This window comes from Protopterus annectens, chromosome 3.part0, assembly GCF_019279795.1.
Source record: "Protopterus annectens isolate FY-2018-M chromosome 3.part0, PAN1.0, whole genome shotgun sequence".
In the NCBI taxonomy this organism is placed as follows: Eukaryota; Metazoa; Chordata; order Ceratodontiformes; family Protopteridae; genus Protopterus; species Protopterus annectens.
Genome location: NC_056731.1, coordinates 453,733,523 through 453,750,396, shown reverse-complemented (window position 1 = coordinate 453,750,396; position 16,874 = coordinate 453,733,523). Strand labels below are relative to the sequence as shown.

The window sequence follows — 16,874 nt, the reverse complement described above, 5'->3', positions numbered from 1 at the left end:
TTGCCTGAGGACATGAGAATGTGGTTAGCTTATATACAATGCAATACTGCAGATGAGTTGGGGAAGACAGGAGACCTATACCTAGCAAGCAGGGCATCACTGCACAGAAAAGGGACATCCAGTGCTGCTCATTGGTCTAAGGGAACCCATGCTGGGCAACCCAGACTGCCCCAACAAAGTCTGCCAGTAGCAGGGGAAACCACTAGTCCAGGTACACGTCCAGGACCAAGGGCTGACTGTTGTAAATGCAACCAGTGGGGCCATGTAGCATATATATCTCCAAGGAGGCAAGGTGGGGAACAAAAGGTGGGACAGCCAGTAAAAGGGAATGAAAAAATGCCAGCAGTAAGTTGTCTTGAGACAACAAGGGTATCAAACTACCACAAGAGGTTATATCCTATCTCAGTGGATGGGCAAGAGGCCACTGCTAAGAGAGACACAGTATCTGACCAAACCATTGTGAAGCCTGCAATGGTTACAGAGGTGCACTACTTGCTTGGACAGTCTACTCCAGTCGGAGCTTTACGAGGGACCAATTCCAAATACCTTTGACTAGGCTTCAATTTGACTGGGAGGGGTGGAAAAGGAAGTCAGTAAGTAGGTGTATTTGAGGATATCCCGCAGATGTCCTGATAGGGAATGATTGTGATAATGCAGTACCATGTGTGCATGCAGTTAAACACAGTCAGTCTTGAAGACAAGCATGTGGGTCTGGTAGCCTGGGGGAGACCTAGACAGACCACACACTTGCAGCCAGGACTAGTGAGGTAGTTACATCCGGGAGGGAGCTACCCTGTAGCAGTGAGAATAAAGGTGAGCCACAGCTGCTTGTGGGTACTGATGTTCCCCTGAACAGAGTGACTGCAAGGGCAGAGGTGAGTAGTAGTAGTACCCACACTGACAGTGAGGCACCGCTGTCAGAGCATACCAGACTTCCTGCAGAAGGGGAGCTGGGAAGGGTTTCAAAGAGAGAGAGTTGAGACAGGCTCAGCTCTCAGATCCTACATTACAAAGCCTGAGGGACGTAGCTAGTGAGGCACCCGATTCCCAAGGGAAGGGGAATCTGTACACTGGGATAAAAGGTTACTGTATACAGAGTGGACCCCTGATGGAGGGCTAGAGGGTGAGAGAATAGAGCAGTTGGTATTGCCCAGAGCCTACTCTCTGGCACTTCTAGCTATAGCCCATGATATTCCCTTTGCAGGTCATATGGGCATAAAACATACAAAGAGATGTATTATGCAGAACTTTTACTGGCCTGGGATTTCCAGAGATGAAACGGGGTACTCCAGGACCTGTGAGCAGTACCAAAAGGTAGGCAAGGCAGGGGATAAGGTGAAAACTCCTTTGATGCATTTGCCTGTGATTGAGGAGCCATTTCAAAGGGTAGCTTTGGATATTGTGGGGGTTTTGAGTACCCCAAGTTCCACAGGCAAAAATTATATCCTAGTGGTAGTAGATTACACTACCAGATAACCTGAGGTGGTGGCTCTGTCCTCCATTGAGGCAAAAAAGGTGGCAAATGCTTTGTTAGAAATTTTCATCAGGGTAAATTTCCCAAAAGAAATACTGACTGACAGTGGTGCCAATTTCATGTTAGACATGCTGGCTTGTCTGTGGAAACACTGTTCGGTGAAGCACCTAAAGACCACCCCCTACCATCCCCAGACTAATGGTCTTGTTGAGAGTTTAAACTCGATGCTACAGGCATTTGCAAACTAATTCAAAAGGGAGTGGAACAAATATTTGCCCCATATGTTGTTTGCTTACAGAGAGGTTCCCCAGGAATCCACAGGTTTTTCACCCTTTGAGTTGCTGTATGGGCATAGGGTGAGGGGACCTCTAGATATGATTCAAGATGAGTGGGAGGGTGAGTGTGAATCTCACAAGGAGTCTGTTGTGGCACATGTCCTAAACCTCAAGACAAGGTTCAGAGAACTCATGGGGTTGGCTCAGGAAAACCTTGCAGAAGCCCAACAGCAGAAAAAGGTCTGGTATGACAGGAATGCTCGAGCTAGAGAGTATGCTGTAGGGCAGCAGGTAATGGTCCACATTCCTGTCAGACACAAGCTGCAGGCAGGTTGGGAATGACCCTACAAGGTGGAAAGGAAGGCCAGTGATGTTAACTACAAGGTAGAACTACTAGGCAGGAGGCAAGGGCACAAACTGTACCATGTTAACAGGATGAAACCTTATCATGGCAGGGAGGCCCTTGTGCTGAGTATTTGCAGTGGATGGCTGAAGGAGTCTAAGGGGAATCTGGTGATTGATCTCCTCAGTCAGCCTCAGACTGACACCTCAGTGGAAAGGGTAGCAATGTCCCAGCAACTATCCTCTACCCAGGTTTGAGAAATCCGAGCAGTGTTACAGGAGTTTGGGGCATGTTCACTGGGAAACCAGGGTGCCCCACATGGTGTAGCACTATGTGGATACAGGACCCCAAAGGCCTATTAACCAGGCCCCTGTTAGGGTGCCTGACAGTCAAACAGACTTCGAGGGAGGAGATACAGGAAATGTTGGAACTAGTGATAATTAAGGAGTCCAGGAGTCCCTGGGCCTCCCCAGTAGTGCTGGTGCCAAAGGATGGCAGCACCAGGTTCTGTGTGGACTACAGGAAATTAAATAGTCACGCGGAGTCAGATGTTTACCAAATGCCTTGGAGAGATGAAGCCCTAGACCAGCTGGGTGGGGCTAAGTATCTGACCACTACTGATCTTACCAAGGGTAACTGGCAGGTGCCCTTGACTCCCAGTGCTAGAGACAGGTCAGCCTTTGTGACTCCTTTTGGCTTCTATGAGTCCATGAAGATGCACTTTGGGATGGAAAATGCCCCAACAACTTTCCAAAGGCTAGCAGATTGTATCCTAGCAGGAGCAGGAGATTTTGCCCTTGCTTACCTAGATGACAATGCCATCTACAGCCATTCCAGGCAAGAGCACCTTCAGCATGTCAGGGAGGTGTTAGTCAGACTACAGAGGGCAGGGTTGACGATTAAGCCCAGCAAATGTCAGGTGGGTATGGCAGAGGTCTCCTACCTGGGACATAGAGTGGGGACTTGTAAGATTAGGCCAGAACCTGCCAACATGGAAGCCATTCAGGCATGGCCTGCCCCTGTTACCAAAATGCAGGTGAGGGCATTATTTGGGACAGAGGGGTACTACAGAGAGTTTGTCCTCAGTTATAGTACCACAGCTGCTCCCCTCACAGATGTGACAAGGAAAAACAAGCCAGATAAGGTAGTGTGGACTCCAACATATGAGCAGGCATTCCAGAAGCTTAAAGGAGCTTTGGGAGGACCCCTGTGTTAACCAGTTCAGATTACAGCAAAGAATTTGTTGTGCAGGTGAATGCTTCAAACCATGGGGTGAGAGTTGTACTTAGCCAGGTTTCCTCAGAGGGAGAAGATCACCCAGTGGTATATCTCAGTCGTAGGCTCCAACCCAGGGAGGAATGCTATGCAGCTGTAGAAAAGGAATGCCTAGCCATAGTGTGGGCACTGCAGAAACTTCAGCCTTATCTCTATGGAAGGAAATTCACTGTAGTTACAGACCACAATTCCTCGACATGGCTAAATCGAGCCAGCTAGCAAAATGCCGAGTTACCAAGTGGAGCCTAGGGTTACAAACATATGCTATGACACTGCAGCACCACAGTGGGGTTAGCAATGCCAACACAGATGGGCTCTCAAGAGAGGAAATGGAGTAAGGTATTCCCAGATAGGCTCAACTCTCTCAAGCAACGTTTCTCAAGGGTCACTTGAAAAACTAGCTTGAGTTTTCGGGGGGGAGGGGGGGGTGATATAGGGAAATATTGCCAGACCAGCTATCTGTAATTTTGTAAATAATTTTATGTTATTTGTGAATATTGATATGATTTATATAGAACTGTATGTTATTTACTGAGCTAAAATGTATCCACAGTGTACCCTGCTGGAACATAGAAGATTAACCTGCAAAATGTAAGAACAGTTGTGGTTAAGTTACTTTATAGCTGGTCCATAAACAAAAGAGGTTATCTCTCAGTTTCAGTTCAGTAGCAGATACAATGTCTAGAGCTAGAAGTTTTTGCATTATCTTGAAAGAGAAATTATTACTAGGTTTCAAATGTAAAAGCATTTTACTGTTTTACGACTTCCAAGATCTGCAAAAATCTGAAAGATATGTATTTTTAACACAGAGATGTTAAATTCTGTTAGTTTCTGTTTTAGCCTGGGTACTGAAGTCAGGTGAAAAAAGTGACGTCATCCAAGCTATCCCACCAGTAAAATGTGATATTAATTTAAGAACTCTCTCAGAGAGAGACTGTGTATTCTGTATTTTGTCTTGGACCTAGCAAGAACATCCTCTCATCATCATCATCTATACTTGCCTTGCTGTAAGTAAGATTTGTGGCATAGTATCTCTTTTAGATATAGATAGGAATATAGTAAAGAATAGTTTTGATGTTTTCTGTATTTATTTAAGACTATCCTGCAATATTGTTTTAAAATATTTCCTGTGATTTTGAACTCTGAAGTTACTGTGTTGATTGACTGAGTACTGTTTGTTCTTTTATTATTTATTATTAAATATATTGAAACCTATTTTTGTGGCTGATATTTGTAAGAAATATTTAAACTCTTAAAGTACTTGTATATGTATTTGGTGACACTGTACAGGCCACTCCTAAATAGCCTTGCAAGTCTTGGTCAGACTACCATTTGGATAATAGTAACATTACACAGTGGGATTGGACACCCTTTGTAAGGGCCTTATAGTAGCTGATAAAGAGTTGGCTGGTGGCAGCTGGAACTACCTTATAGTCTGGACAAAAGTGTGCACAGCTAGTAACCCTATGCCAGCCTTCCACAGGTGTAAGTGTGTGTGTGTGTGTGTGTGTGTGTGTGTGTGTGTGTGTGTGCGCGCGCGCATGTATGTGCACGTGTGTGTGCGCGCGCATGTGTGTGCACGTGTGTGTGTGCGTGCTTGTATATAAAGCAAATCTCAAAGTGTGTGTGTGTGTGTGTGTGTGTGTGTGTGTGTGTGTGTGTGTGTGTGTGTGTGTGTGTGTGTGTCAGCTATATGGGCAGGGACACGAAGCATTGGTTGGACAGAGAGGGTGCTGGAGGTCTTGGCTTGGCCCCTCAGCTGAGATCTTAACAGTATAGCTGTGCCAGTGGGGAGTCTTACTGGGGATCTGGAGAAAGATGGAAAAACCAGCCCCAGACTGACTGTGATCTCTGTGTGCTCTTAAGGGAAATTGCACTTTACTGTTTTTGTACTTGTCATCTTCCCAGCATATACGTCCTCTAGCTGTTGCCAGTGGTGAGGATTGAGGGTTCTTGATTACTGGGCCAGTGCAGGGGCGTCACAGTTACCACACTTAAGATGCTTTTAATTTCAAGAGCAAGAAGGCTCACAACTTGAGCAGTTTCTTGTACTTTCAAGTGGCATCAGCTACAATAATGCTAATGGACAATTTTTACTCTCAACTGCAACAAGGTATTGTTAGACATAATGGCTCTAAGGAACAAGAATCGGACTACACTAAGAGAAGGAGAAGGACATGATGCATGTTATGCTGATACTGTCTTTCCTACATCATGTCCCTCCAATAACTTTTACGATGCAAGATTCACTGATGATACTTTTGCTACTTCTGCTGCCAATATTTCTGGAGTTGACCTCCCAGATACAGCTTTCCATCTGCTTTTGATTGGATTAAATGTATGCCCACTAACTTGCCTCTTTTGCATCAAGTACAAACTGTCTGTCCTAAATTAATTTGTAAACTACTGCTGGTTTGTTTGTAAAAAGTCCATGAAGACAGAACATTATACTGGTGATTGGTCTACGCAAAAATATTCGTACATTTATGACAGATGCACTCAGATGGCACAAGGGAATAAAATCCTGAGTCAAGACTACAGTCCATATGATCCAAAACTGATTAGTGTCTTGGGGACATGAAAGAAGAACAGACGTGTTCCTGTGCTGAGGGAGAGTCAATGCTGAGTGTCACTTCACCAACCCTGGTGGAGGACAGGCCTATGAAGCACTGACGCTAGACTTAGGGGGCAGAAGAGCTGATTAGGCATGTTCACCCTATTGTCAGGGGAGGACAGCCTCAACATGACCCACTCCTAGCCTGTCCCTGTCTATTAATAATATCAGCAAAGAAGGCAGGAAGTTAGCTCATCAGAAAAGTCCCTCATCAGATGGATGAAGGTTCATCTGCCAAGCTTGTCTCACTTGTCCAGCAATGGCTCTAGCCTGTATAAGGAGATGGGGCTTCCTAGGAGCAAGACCTCTCCCAGAAGAAGGACTCTCCTCCTTGTGCTGGAGTACAGTGGACCTGCTGGTGTTAACTTGAAGGCAGAGGCACTGGGGCAGCAGGGGAAGCTTAACAGTAAGGTTTTGAGGAAGGAAAAAATATATGTATGACAGATGCTCTTAATTTCATGAAAGAGCACCACAGCAGGTGGATCTGAAATGAATTATGTGCAAGATGTGGGAGAATTAAAGATATGAACTGCTGATGATCCATATCTTCTAGTCAATATATTTAGGAAGCAATAACTTCGAAAAGGACTGCACATATACAAGCGATGAGGTAGTGATCACAAAAAAGAGAAAAGGACTTGGTAGCAATCTTATCTAAAAATCTACAGGTAAGCAAGTAGTGTGATAAAGCTGCAAAGGCAGGTATCCATAGCACTGATATGCAAAGTGAGAGGCATAGTCATCAGTAGCACTTTAAAACCACTTGTCCTGGTGAGTAGCAAGCTCATCAAAGTAGACTGGACCTCCCTATTTTAGGCAACAGTCTGCAGCTCAACCTTTCCGATGCCAGGACATTCACAGGCAAGATGAAAGATGCAGTCACTCTGATGTGTCCTAAATCTGCCCAGGGCTTCTTCCCAGTGGGCTATGTCTTGTACTTCTCCCATGAGAGGTACCGTGGGCATTTTCAAAAAGTGCCCAAATCACCTCAAATGATTCTTCACAATATTAAAAAGTACAGGCTGTACTCATAGTCCCTCCAGACTGCCACCCTCTCACTCTATCATGGACAGTGACACTGGCTGACCTGGGAAGGAACTTGATTTCTGCTGACTGCATCCATGATCTCAATATTTCAGCCACTACTCACAGCTCATGAACCTAGGTGAGAGCAGGGACATAAACTTAACTGTAAACTGACACCTTAATCCTATGACACACCTCATGTTCCAATTGCAGTCCAGTACAAAGCTTGCAGTACTGCTACCACTATTCCAATCACCTGATATTTGTGAACATTAGGTCAATATGCTTAAACTCCTCCACCTATTGTAGACGCTTCCCTTTCAAATGAAGTGAGCCATTCTATCTTTTCTGTGCAATAACCATGACCTCTGATGCTGGTTTTCACCTTGGTCACTTTCAACTCTGCAGTGACTCTTGTTAGTGCACACTGGAGATCACAGTGATGTGAGGTTTACATAATATCAACTAAAATCAGAAGAGATGCACATCTCACATCCCCAAACAGAATCTGAACCAGATCTGGACTGCACCTTGATATCCTGTCCATGAAACTTACAAACAAAAAGACATACGACTGAAGCAAGGATGTGTCCTATCGTCACCCTGAACATATCTAACGTAATTATAAGAATCAAACCAAAAATAAAAAGAACAAAACCAAGTAAATCCACAGATGAGTAGTGAAGCTAGGAACCCCAGAGGACACAATCCAATAATCCAAACAACTTTTTAATGATTTAGCACTTTCGTTAAGGTGAAAGACTTCATCAGAATGACCATCTTTGTTAAAACACATCTTTAAATAACCTACGCCACGTTCACATTGGTTACAAATAAAACATCACTTCCTGCATTAAGCAATCAGTGAAACATCTTTAAAATACTTAATACACTACTAATAAAAATGCTTATACATCACATAAACAGCATTGATTTCAGCTTAAATGCTGAACTTATAGAGACCCTGTCATTAAGTCCAGGGGCTTGACAGGCGTTAGTTCTAATCTGCCACTTAAGCTCCATAAACTCTAAAAATTCATCCAAGGGACCCCCCGCCCCCCGTGGACCCAAATCAACTTTGTCAACAATAAAAAATTTAAAAGCATGCAGTGGAAAAAGGCTAATGTGCCTGTACAGTGCGTTATTCTCATTCTTATGCTTGATATCATATGTGTGCTGGTAGAATCTTTGTCTCAGTGCCCTAATCATTTTTCCTACATAATAGGCGTCGCAGGAATCACACAATGCGACATAAACAACTTCTTTGGAGTAACAATAACATTTCCTACATGAGGTAATATATCCATAGTTTCTGATTTTAATTTTGTTTGTATCCATTATAAAAGGGCACTGTGGGCACCTACCACATTTGAAGCTACCAAACTGGTCTGATTTGGTATTACAACTTTTCAACAACCCTTTATGGGTTATAGAGTCTCTATAAGTTCAGTACTTAAGCTGAAATCAATGCTGTTTAGGTGATGTATAAGCATTTTTTATTAGTAGTGTATTAAGTATTTTAAAGATTTTTCACTGATTTACTTAATGCAGGAAGTGATGTTTTATTTGTAACCAATGTGAGCTTGGGGTGGGTTATTTAAAGATGTGTGTTAACAAAGATGGTCATTCTCATGAAGTCTTTCACCTTGACGAAAGCGCTAAATCATTAAAAAGTGTTTGGATTACTGGACTGTGTCCTCTGTGGTTCCTAGCTTCACTACTCATCTGTGGATTTACTTGTAATTATGAGAATGCAGACAGAGCACTATCTCCTCATATAGACAAACCAAATGACATGCAGCCAGTACTGTGGAACTCTTCACTGCTGCAGTCCTTCCCACAAGGCACATGAAGACAGCAATGATAAACTCCCATGACCCCCCCCCCCAATCCAATATGTGAGCATGAACGAATACACAATTACAATGTCTAGTGCCTTCAGCATCTCTAGAAGGATTGACCTCATCCACTCCTGTACTTCTGCCACACCAGAACTGTTAAATTTTGGTAGATGAGATAATTTCAGACAGCAATCTAATTTCATCATCTGCTTCAGGCACTGCTCCTCAAAGGGTATCCATCTGATGTTCCAGGATTTCTTACTGGGAGTCATGGAACAGTAAGACTGAATGAACAAAAATGCAGACATACATATTTAGCAAGTATGAGATTTTCATGTCTCAGAATATTCCATTTTTTGTGAGGTATAGTCCTCAGAATTGGTGTACATAAGTCTGGGGAATGCAGACAGCTTGTTGCTGCAAAAAAAAATCTATAGAACAGCGATGTTCTACAGTCACTGTTCTCCTGTATTTTGTAGTTTTCTTGTAATTCTAGGCCTTGAACTTGTGAGTCATGCATTCTAATGGGAAGTCCTCCTCATAGAAAGATATTTCCACCCACATTCAGGAGTTCCTCAGAGTGTTTCTTCTACATCTTACTGTCCTGAGCTGAGAACAGCTTGCCAATATACAATCTCCTCCTCTTCTCTCCAAGTCACCAGTTGACTTCCAGCACCTCTTAAATCCTCCCACACCAGGGCCTTCACTTTGGTGACTATCACAGCTGCTGTCTTCCTGGCGACTTGGTGATTGTCAGCCAAATCCAAAGATCCCTCCTCATGGTAGTACTGAATGGGAGGACTTTAACCTGAAATCTTCCCTTGTGAGTCATAGGGTTACCACCATGACAAGCGCTGACTACCTTTCGAAAACAGCTCCTTGCTGATGCCTCAGCTATTCAATTCTTCAACCAGGTCTTTTTTGGCTCCACATCCCCAACCTCCCTGACTATATAGGACTGGAGGTGGCAGCTGACCACATCCTACACAGAAGCATCAGACAGGCATATGCAGAACAACATATCCTCTGGGCTTTCTGCATCTGTCCAGCCACCACCCAACCAATCTGACCAAACTTGTATTGGATAGACCAGCCTCAAATTCCCCTCCCAAGTCTATCGTCCATTGCTCTCCTTAGAATATAGTTTATCAGCTAAGCTTTTATTGGTTTGTAGACTGATTGCCTAGTACTTACCTTTGAACCTAAGCTGACTATTCAACACCTTTCCTGACTCAAATGTTTATATCCAGGATGTATTACAAAGTCGATCAGAGACCTCTGTATTCAGGTTCATATATGAAGTATAATTGTAAGCATATTTCTGTTCATAAATGCTATTCAAATACAAAGTAATACACAGCACATCTGCCAGCTCAAAGCTCAAGTACTCCGACAATCAATCCTCTCTTGGAAATCTCAAGTGTTACTTTGCCTGCAGACTAGAGAAGCAAATGACAATAGTGTACTTCTCACATAGTCAGAATACAAACTCCCTATCTATATAACACCTACAGCAAAAAAAAAAATGCAGCCTCCTGACTCTGGTCCCTAAAAGGTAACATTCTATGTACTTCAATCTACAAACTGCTGCAGCACCTTAATGTCTATGCTACAGTAGCCTCTAATCTGCATGTTGTCAAAAACAACTATCCACACTGATCACCCCAAGCACCTGACACATCCTAAGCAAAACCCAAAACTAACACACATGATGGGCCTTAGATGACCTGTGTTTGATTAGCAACAGAGGAGCTGGGGGCTTAGGGGAAAGGATAAAATTGAGCAGCTGACTGACTCATCCATCCTGAGGGGAAGGAGGCAGCTTAAGCTCACTGCAGCAAAGCAGCATTATAAGCCTGCCAAGCTCTGTGCTGCATGAGTAGCATAGAAACAAACAATACAAATTAAAAACTGGTACAAAACAATAAAATGAAGGTCACACTAGAAAGACTGAATTGAAAAACTTTAATTTGTGAGCACTTTCATTCATCCAATTCCAATGAACTTCTTCAGACAAATTAAAAAACATTCCACCCCTCCTTTTATGGTAATTTCAAATCACATGATTAACTTACTACAAAATTTGAATACATATCAATTTATAAATTATTTTACATCTAAAATAGTGTTGTTATTACTACTACTAAAAACCAACCTCAAAATAATACACTATTATAAAATATTTATATTTTTAAAACCTAAGTTAAATAATGGAAAGTCATTAACGCATCAAATTTCTAAGTTTTAGTAAGCAGGCAATAGAACATTGATCATTTAAGTCTGGGAAACAATGGCCATTTAACATCAACTGTCACCATAATTCTTGCCTCTCAAGTAATAAATTTATTGGGCCCCCTCTGGGACCTCCCACTACTTGTTCAATAACCCTTAATTTAAAATAATGCCCTTGGTTGTCTTGCATGTCTTGCCAGGGCGTTATTATCTTTCCCTTTGTTTATGCTATAAATATGTTCATAGATCCGTTCCCTTATTTTATGGTCGGTCTTGCCAACATAAAACCCAAAACACAACTGAATTTCACTAAATAGGCCACACTCTGAGTTACAGTCAAATCTATTTAGAGTTGTAAACCCTGCATTCCCAACAATATAGTCGCTGCCTATAACTATGCGTTTACAATGGAGACATGCCTCACATCTAACCATCCCAGCATTCCTACTAGTAGCCTTTTACTCCCTTTCTAGTATGCTTTTTTTTTAAGTTGAGTCCTTTCTTACAAACAATTCTAGAAAAGGTCCCTACTTTATTTCTACAGTTCACGTCTTCCATCAAAATACACCAATTTTTCATCAAAATGTCCCTTATAATCTCTGTGTAAAGGGTATAGGTAGTTATTAAACTAACTTCATATTTGTTATTATCATCTCTTCTATTCTCTTGCATACTACTACCCTCTAGTGGTGTTGTACTCTGATTAGGGCACCTCAATATAGGGGCAAAATAACCTTCCCTTCTTTTCATCTGTACTTCATCTATTATTCCTTGTACAATAATCATGGTAGCCCCTTCTCAAAAACATTTCTTTCAAATTAGCACACTCCAATAAGAAGTCGGTCCCGAAAGTGGTCATTCTTGCTGCCCTCACTAACTGGCCTTTAACTATAGATTTCTTCTGATATTGTGGGTGGTTACTGGCAAAGTGCAGAAATGAGTTTGAACAAGTTTTCTTTCTAAAGATTTTTGCAATATAACTTGAATTATTTCTATCCTTTGAAAGTTTTGCATCCAAATAAGCAATACTTTCTTTGTCGAAGTTAAAGGCAAATTCTGAATAGGATGTACTTCCATTCATTTCCATGTATTTTCAAATATGAAGAAATTATTTTTCAAAATAATATCCAATAGCTCTTCTATTAGTTTTAGTTCGCGTACTGGTGCCCCTCTTTCTAATAGAAAGTCGACCACCCATTCAATACCTTGTTCTTGTGGGATAACTGTACACAGGTCTTTTATGTCAACAGTTAGGAAGTTATATTCACTGTTAAACTGCTGAAGGTCAATATCCTTTAAAAAGGCCCAGGAATCCTTACATAGTTGTCTTTCTTTCATTACATATTTCTTCAAAATGTTGTCCACTACCTTAGCACAAGCATAAGTAATGGAATTCCTCCCATCTATAATTGGACATAATGGGGGATTGTGTGGGTTTTTATGGATTTTTGGGATGTCAAACATGATTGGTGCAACAGGCGCTGCTATAATTAAATAATTAAAATACATACTACTTACAAAGAAAGGGAGTAGCTATGGGGTCCCCATGTGGAGCCACCTTCACTAACCTGATGATGGCCTTTTGAGAGAATCATTATATATTTAGTAAAAATCACTTAATGGAAAAAGCAATTTACTACACATTTTTCTTGGATAATATTTTTATGATCATTAAAGGTGAAATGGAGATAGCAACTGAAATAGTGAATGAAATTAATGGAAGTACATCCTTTTTAGAATTTACCTTTAACTTTGACAAAGAGAGTATCGCTTACTTGGGCGTAGAACTAGAAATAATTCAAGTTATATTGCAAAAATCTTTAGAAAGAAAACTTATTCAAACTCATTTCTGCACTTTACCAGTAGCCATCCACAATATTAGAAGAAATCTGTAGTTAAAGACCAGTTAGTGAGAGCAGCAAGAATGCCTACTTTGGGGCAGATTTCTTATTGGAGTGTGCTAATTTGAAACAAACAAGCTCACTACAAAAAACTTTTAAAGATTTATATTACACTAATTAGTTTCAATTAATGCTGCTCATTGTGGTCACATGATTTTATCTTGTTTATTTAAGAAGGATATGTTTTTGTTGCACAGTCTGATGAAGTCGCACTTATGGACGAAAGCGCTTAATGGAAATTTGTATTGTGTTTTTATTTATATTTTTATTAAATAGTGTGCTCTTGCTGGTATTGTGGTTTCCTGATTTCTGATCCTGCATTTGGTGATGTTATTTTGGTTTTAAAATTCAGAAGCAACGATGATGGGAAACCACAATATACCACATGTAGCAAATAAAAGACAAGCATAATACTGCAGGAGATTCATTGCAACTAGTGGTTACCTCTCTTTTTTGTATCTTTTTTAAGCTGTAAACTGACACAAAGATCCCTCTTATCTGTAAGTCGCAATCTTTCAAGAAGTTCCTCTACTTCACAGGCACTGTTGGGGCACACAACTGAGAAGGTGTCTCCAGGCTGGTATGATATAGAAGTTTCCTTAAACAAGAAAAAAAAAATGAAAAAGAAAACGTAAAACACAGATAAGACTAGAACAACATAAATTATATCAGATGAACAGCTACAGAAACAGCAAAACACTTTCAAGATATACTGCACAAAGAAAATACATTCATGTATGAAAAATAAAAACGAGGAAAACAGAGGAAGTGTAAAGAACACTGTACAACAATCCTACAAAAAATGCTTGAGATTAATAAGAGACAAAAATGTCCAGTCAAGATCATGTAAGCAAATAAAGTAACAGGACTTTAAGAAGCAATAATGCTCTAATCAAGGGCGGCACTACATGGTCCTTGGTGCACAAGGACACATAACATCAAAAGAGCTACATATGACATCATGAAAGCTGTTGAGGAGCCACAATGACACTAAAACATTAGACAGAGAGTTGAAACCCTGTATTATACAACCAATATACAGGCCTCAAAATCCAGAGAAATACATGGTAAATGAGCCAAAATGCATATACATTAAGTAAGCCAATGAAAACAATGCAAAAGCTACTTAAAACTGTTTTAAAAATAATGGCAAGACTTAAAGCAAGAAGAAATTCACAGAGCAGGCAAAAAAGTCCATTAATGTCACCTCATTTCAAGCACACTTACTTAGAACCTTTTACAAGGCAAAGTACCTTAAAACAGTTAAACATTTTATTTACAGAGTGTGTGTGTGTGTGTGTGTGTGTGTGTGTGTGTGTGTGTGTGTGTGTGTGTGTGTGTGTGTGTGTAATTTATTTATATATATATATATATATATATATATATATATATATATATATATATATATAGTTCTACCTGACATGGTCGACAGCTCATATGACTGAAAGCTCACATGGTCGACAGTTCATTTGACCGACATGAATTTTAGGTGGGGGGCTTCGCTCCCCACACCCCCCAATGTGGGGGGCTGTGCCCCCCACACCCCCCCTAACTATATATATCAACTCCAAGGTCGCACAACATTGGGGAGGGGGGGCAAATTCATGAGCCAGATGGCAATCCAGCAATTTATGTAAGGATTTATGCCTAGTTCTGAGAGTCTGTCAATAATACCGGAGTGGGGTACTGTATTGAATGCCTTGGCCAGGTCAAGATAGGCAGTATTCACAGTTTTCCCCCTTCAATAGCCATGGTGACCTTCTCAAAGAAATCTATCAGGTTAAGTAGGCAAGACCTTCTCTTAACAAAAACAAAATGGGATGGGTCCAGTGTCTCTAGGTTGACAATGTCCTTGTTTTTCCATGACAATTTATTTTATATTGCATATTAGACTTGTCAAACTAATGGGTCTATAGTTCCTGGGTCAATTGATGGTCCACTCAAAAAGGACGAGAGTTCTGGCTCTCCATTCATCTGGCATGTAACCTTTTATGAGGCTGTAGTTGAAGACTGCCTCAAGTGTTCCTGCTAGGTCATGTTTTCGGCTATTTCGGAGGCAAATGCGTATATTGTAAAGGGCCTCTGAAGCAGTGTTTTTAGCCTTAGTGAGAGCCTCCAGGGCCTGCTCCCTGTTGACAGCAGGGAGGGGATATGCTAGGAAGCATTTCACATAGGGTAGTGGAGGGAGTGGGTAGTGAGCTAAATTTATCAGCCAGTAGATTTGCTATGCCACCCTGGTCAGTGAAGGTTGTGGAATTTATCACCAGTTCTGCACACTGCTGAGTATTAACTTTAAGGTTCCTGACACAGCTGAAGAAGGACTTGTGATTGTCCTCAACCTGGGAGGCTATTCTCACCTCATAAAGTACAGTTTTGTACCTACCATAAATGTAGATGTTCGAAGATCCACATTGCTGCAGTCCTTACACTTGGGTAGTCCGCTGTCCTCGGTCGGCCCGAATATCAAAGTATAAGGCTGACGTCGGTCAAGGCGCATTTGACTGACATCAGGACGTCAGGGTACAAATGCGCATGACCGACGTCATATCCTCAGTCTTTTCTTGCCCCAGATGTCAGAAGACCCCAAAAATAAAGGTCAAAACCAAAAGACAGCAAACAACCACCCTTGCACTAATTATATGTACAATATATACAATATACACAATATTTACAACCCAACCCACACAACCACCTCTAACTACAGAGGGGAAGGAGGGAGGGTAAATTGGACTGCAGCAATGTGGATCTTCGAACATCTACATTTATGGTAGGTACAAAACTGTACTATGTTCTTCATCTCACATTGCTGCAGTCCTTACACTTGGGTAGAATCCCAAAGCAGAGGTAAGGGAGGATGGCCAAACTATAAAGAAGCAGGAGCTGCCAAAATGCCCTGCAAAACAGCAGTGGCAAAACCAGCCCTGGATTTAGAGTAAAGTGGCAGGTGATAATGCCTAGAGAAAGTATGCACTGAACTCCAAGTAGCTGCCTCCAAAATATCCTTGGTTGCCACTCCCCTCAAAAGGCTGTCGAGTGGCAGTAGCCCTAGTGGAATGAGGCCTAATCCCAGCTGGAATCTCCTTGCCATGATGGGAATAACAGAAAGCAATGCAAAACCCAATCCACTTAGAAATAGTTTGTTTTGACACAGGCTTGCCCTGAGAACTCAAAGCAAAAGAAACAAACAACTGCTGAGACTGCCTGAACCCTTTAGTTCTGTCCAAATAATATCGCAACTGCCTGTGTACATCTAAAGTGTGCAAAATCTTTTCCCCTTTATTTTGGGGATTTGCATAAAAAGTAGGCAAATGAATAGTTTGGTTTAAAGCCACACTAGAAACCACCTTAGGCATAAAGGAAGGATTAGTACGCAAAGATACCCTATCCTTATGGAAAATTAAGAAAGGCTCAACCGCCATAAGGGCCTGTAATTCAGAAACCCTTCTTGCAGAGGTAATGGCCAACAAAAAGGCAGTCTTCCATGATAAATATTTCAACTCAGAAGTAGCTGCAGGCTCAAAAGGTTGTAGAGTGAGTTTCTCCAACACAAAATTGAGATCCCAAGCAGGAGTAGGAGCTCACGTGGGGGTCTTATATTCTTTGCCCCTCTAAGAAATTGCTTGAACAAAGGATGAGAAAACAATGGAGGGTCACATTCATAGTGAGCTGAAATTGCTGCAGCATGAACCTTAATAGAAGAGAAGGACAAACCTTTGTCCAGTAACTCAGTAAGATATTGAAGAGCCATACTTAAATTAGGCTCAGAAACATCAAAATCCTTTGCTGCACTCCAAAATAAAAATCTCTTCCATTTATCTGCATACACTTTCCTTGTACTAGGCCTTCTAGCTTCCAAAATCACATTCAAAACTTGTTGTGGAAGTTGAGACCCT

At 41.4% G+C, this 16,874-nt stretch overlaps 1 protein-coding gene across 1 annotated transcript in view; it reads right to left on the bottom strand.

Annotated features, from left to right (window-relative positions):
* Positions 1 to 16,874, bottom strand: part of MTRR (5-methyltetrahydrofolate-homocysteine methyltransferase reductase) — a 780,817-nt gene that overhangs the window by 422,560 nt on the left and 341,383 nt on the right. The window contains exon 8 of the mRNA XM_044064883.1: positions 13,426 to 13,579. Within this exon, the coding sequence (XP_043920818.1) occupies positions 13,426 to 13,579 (154 nt within the window). The remainder of the gene's footprint in view (positions 1 to 13,425; positions 13,580 to 16,874) is intronic.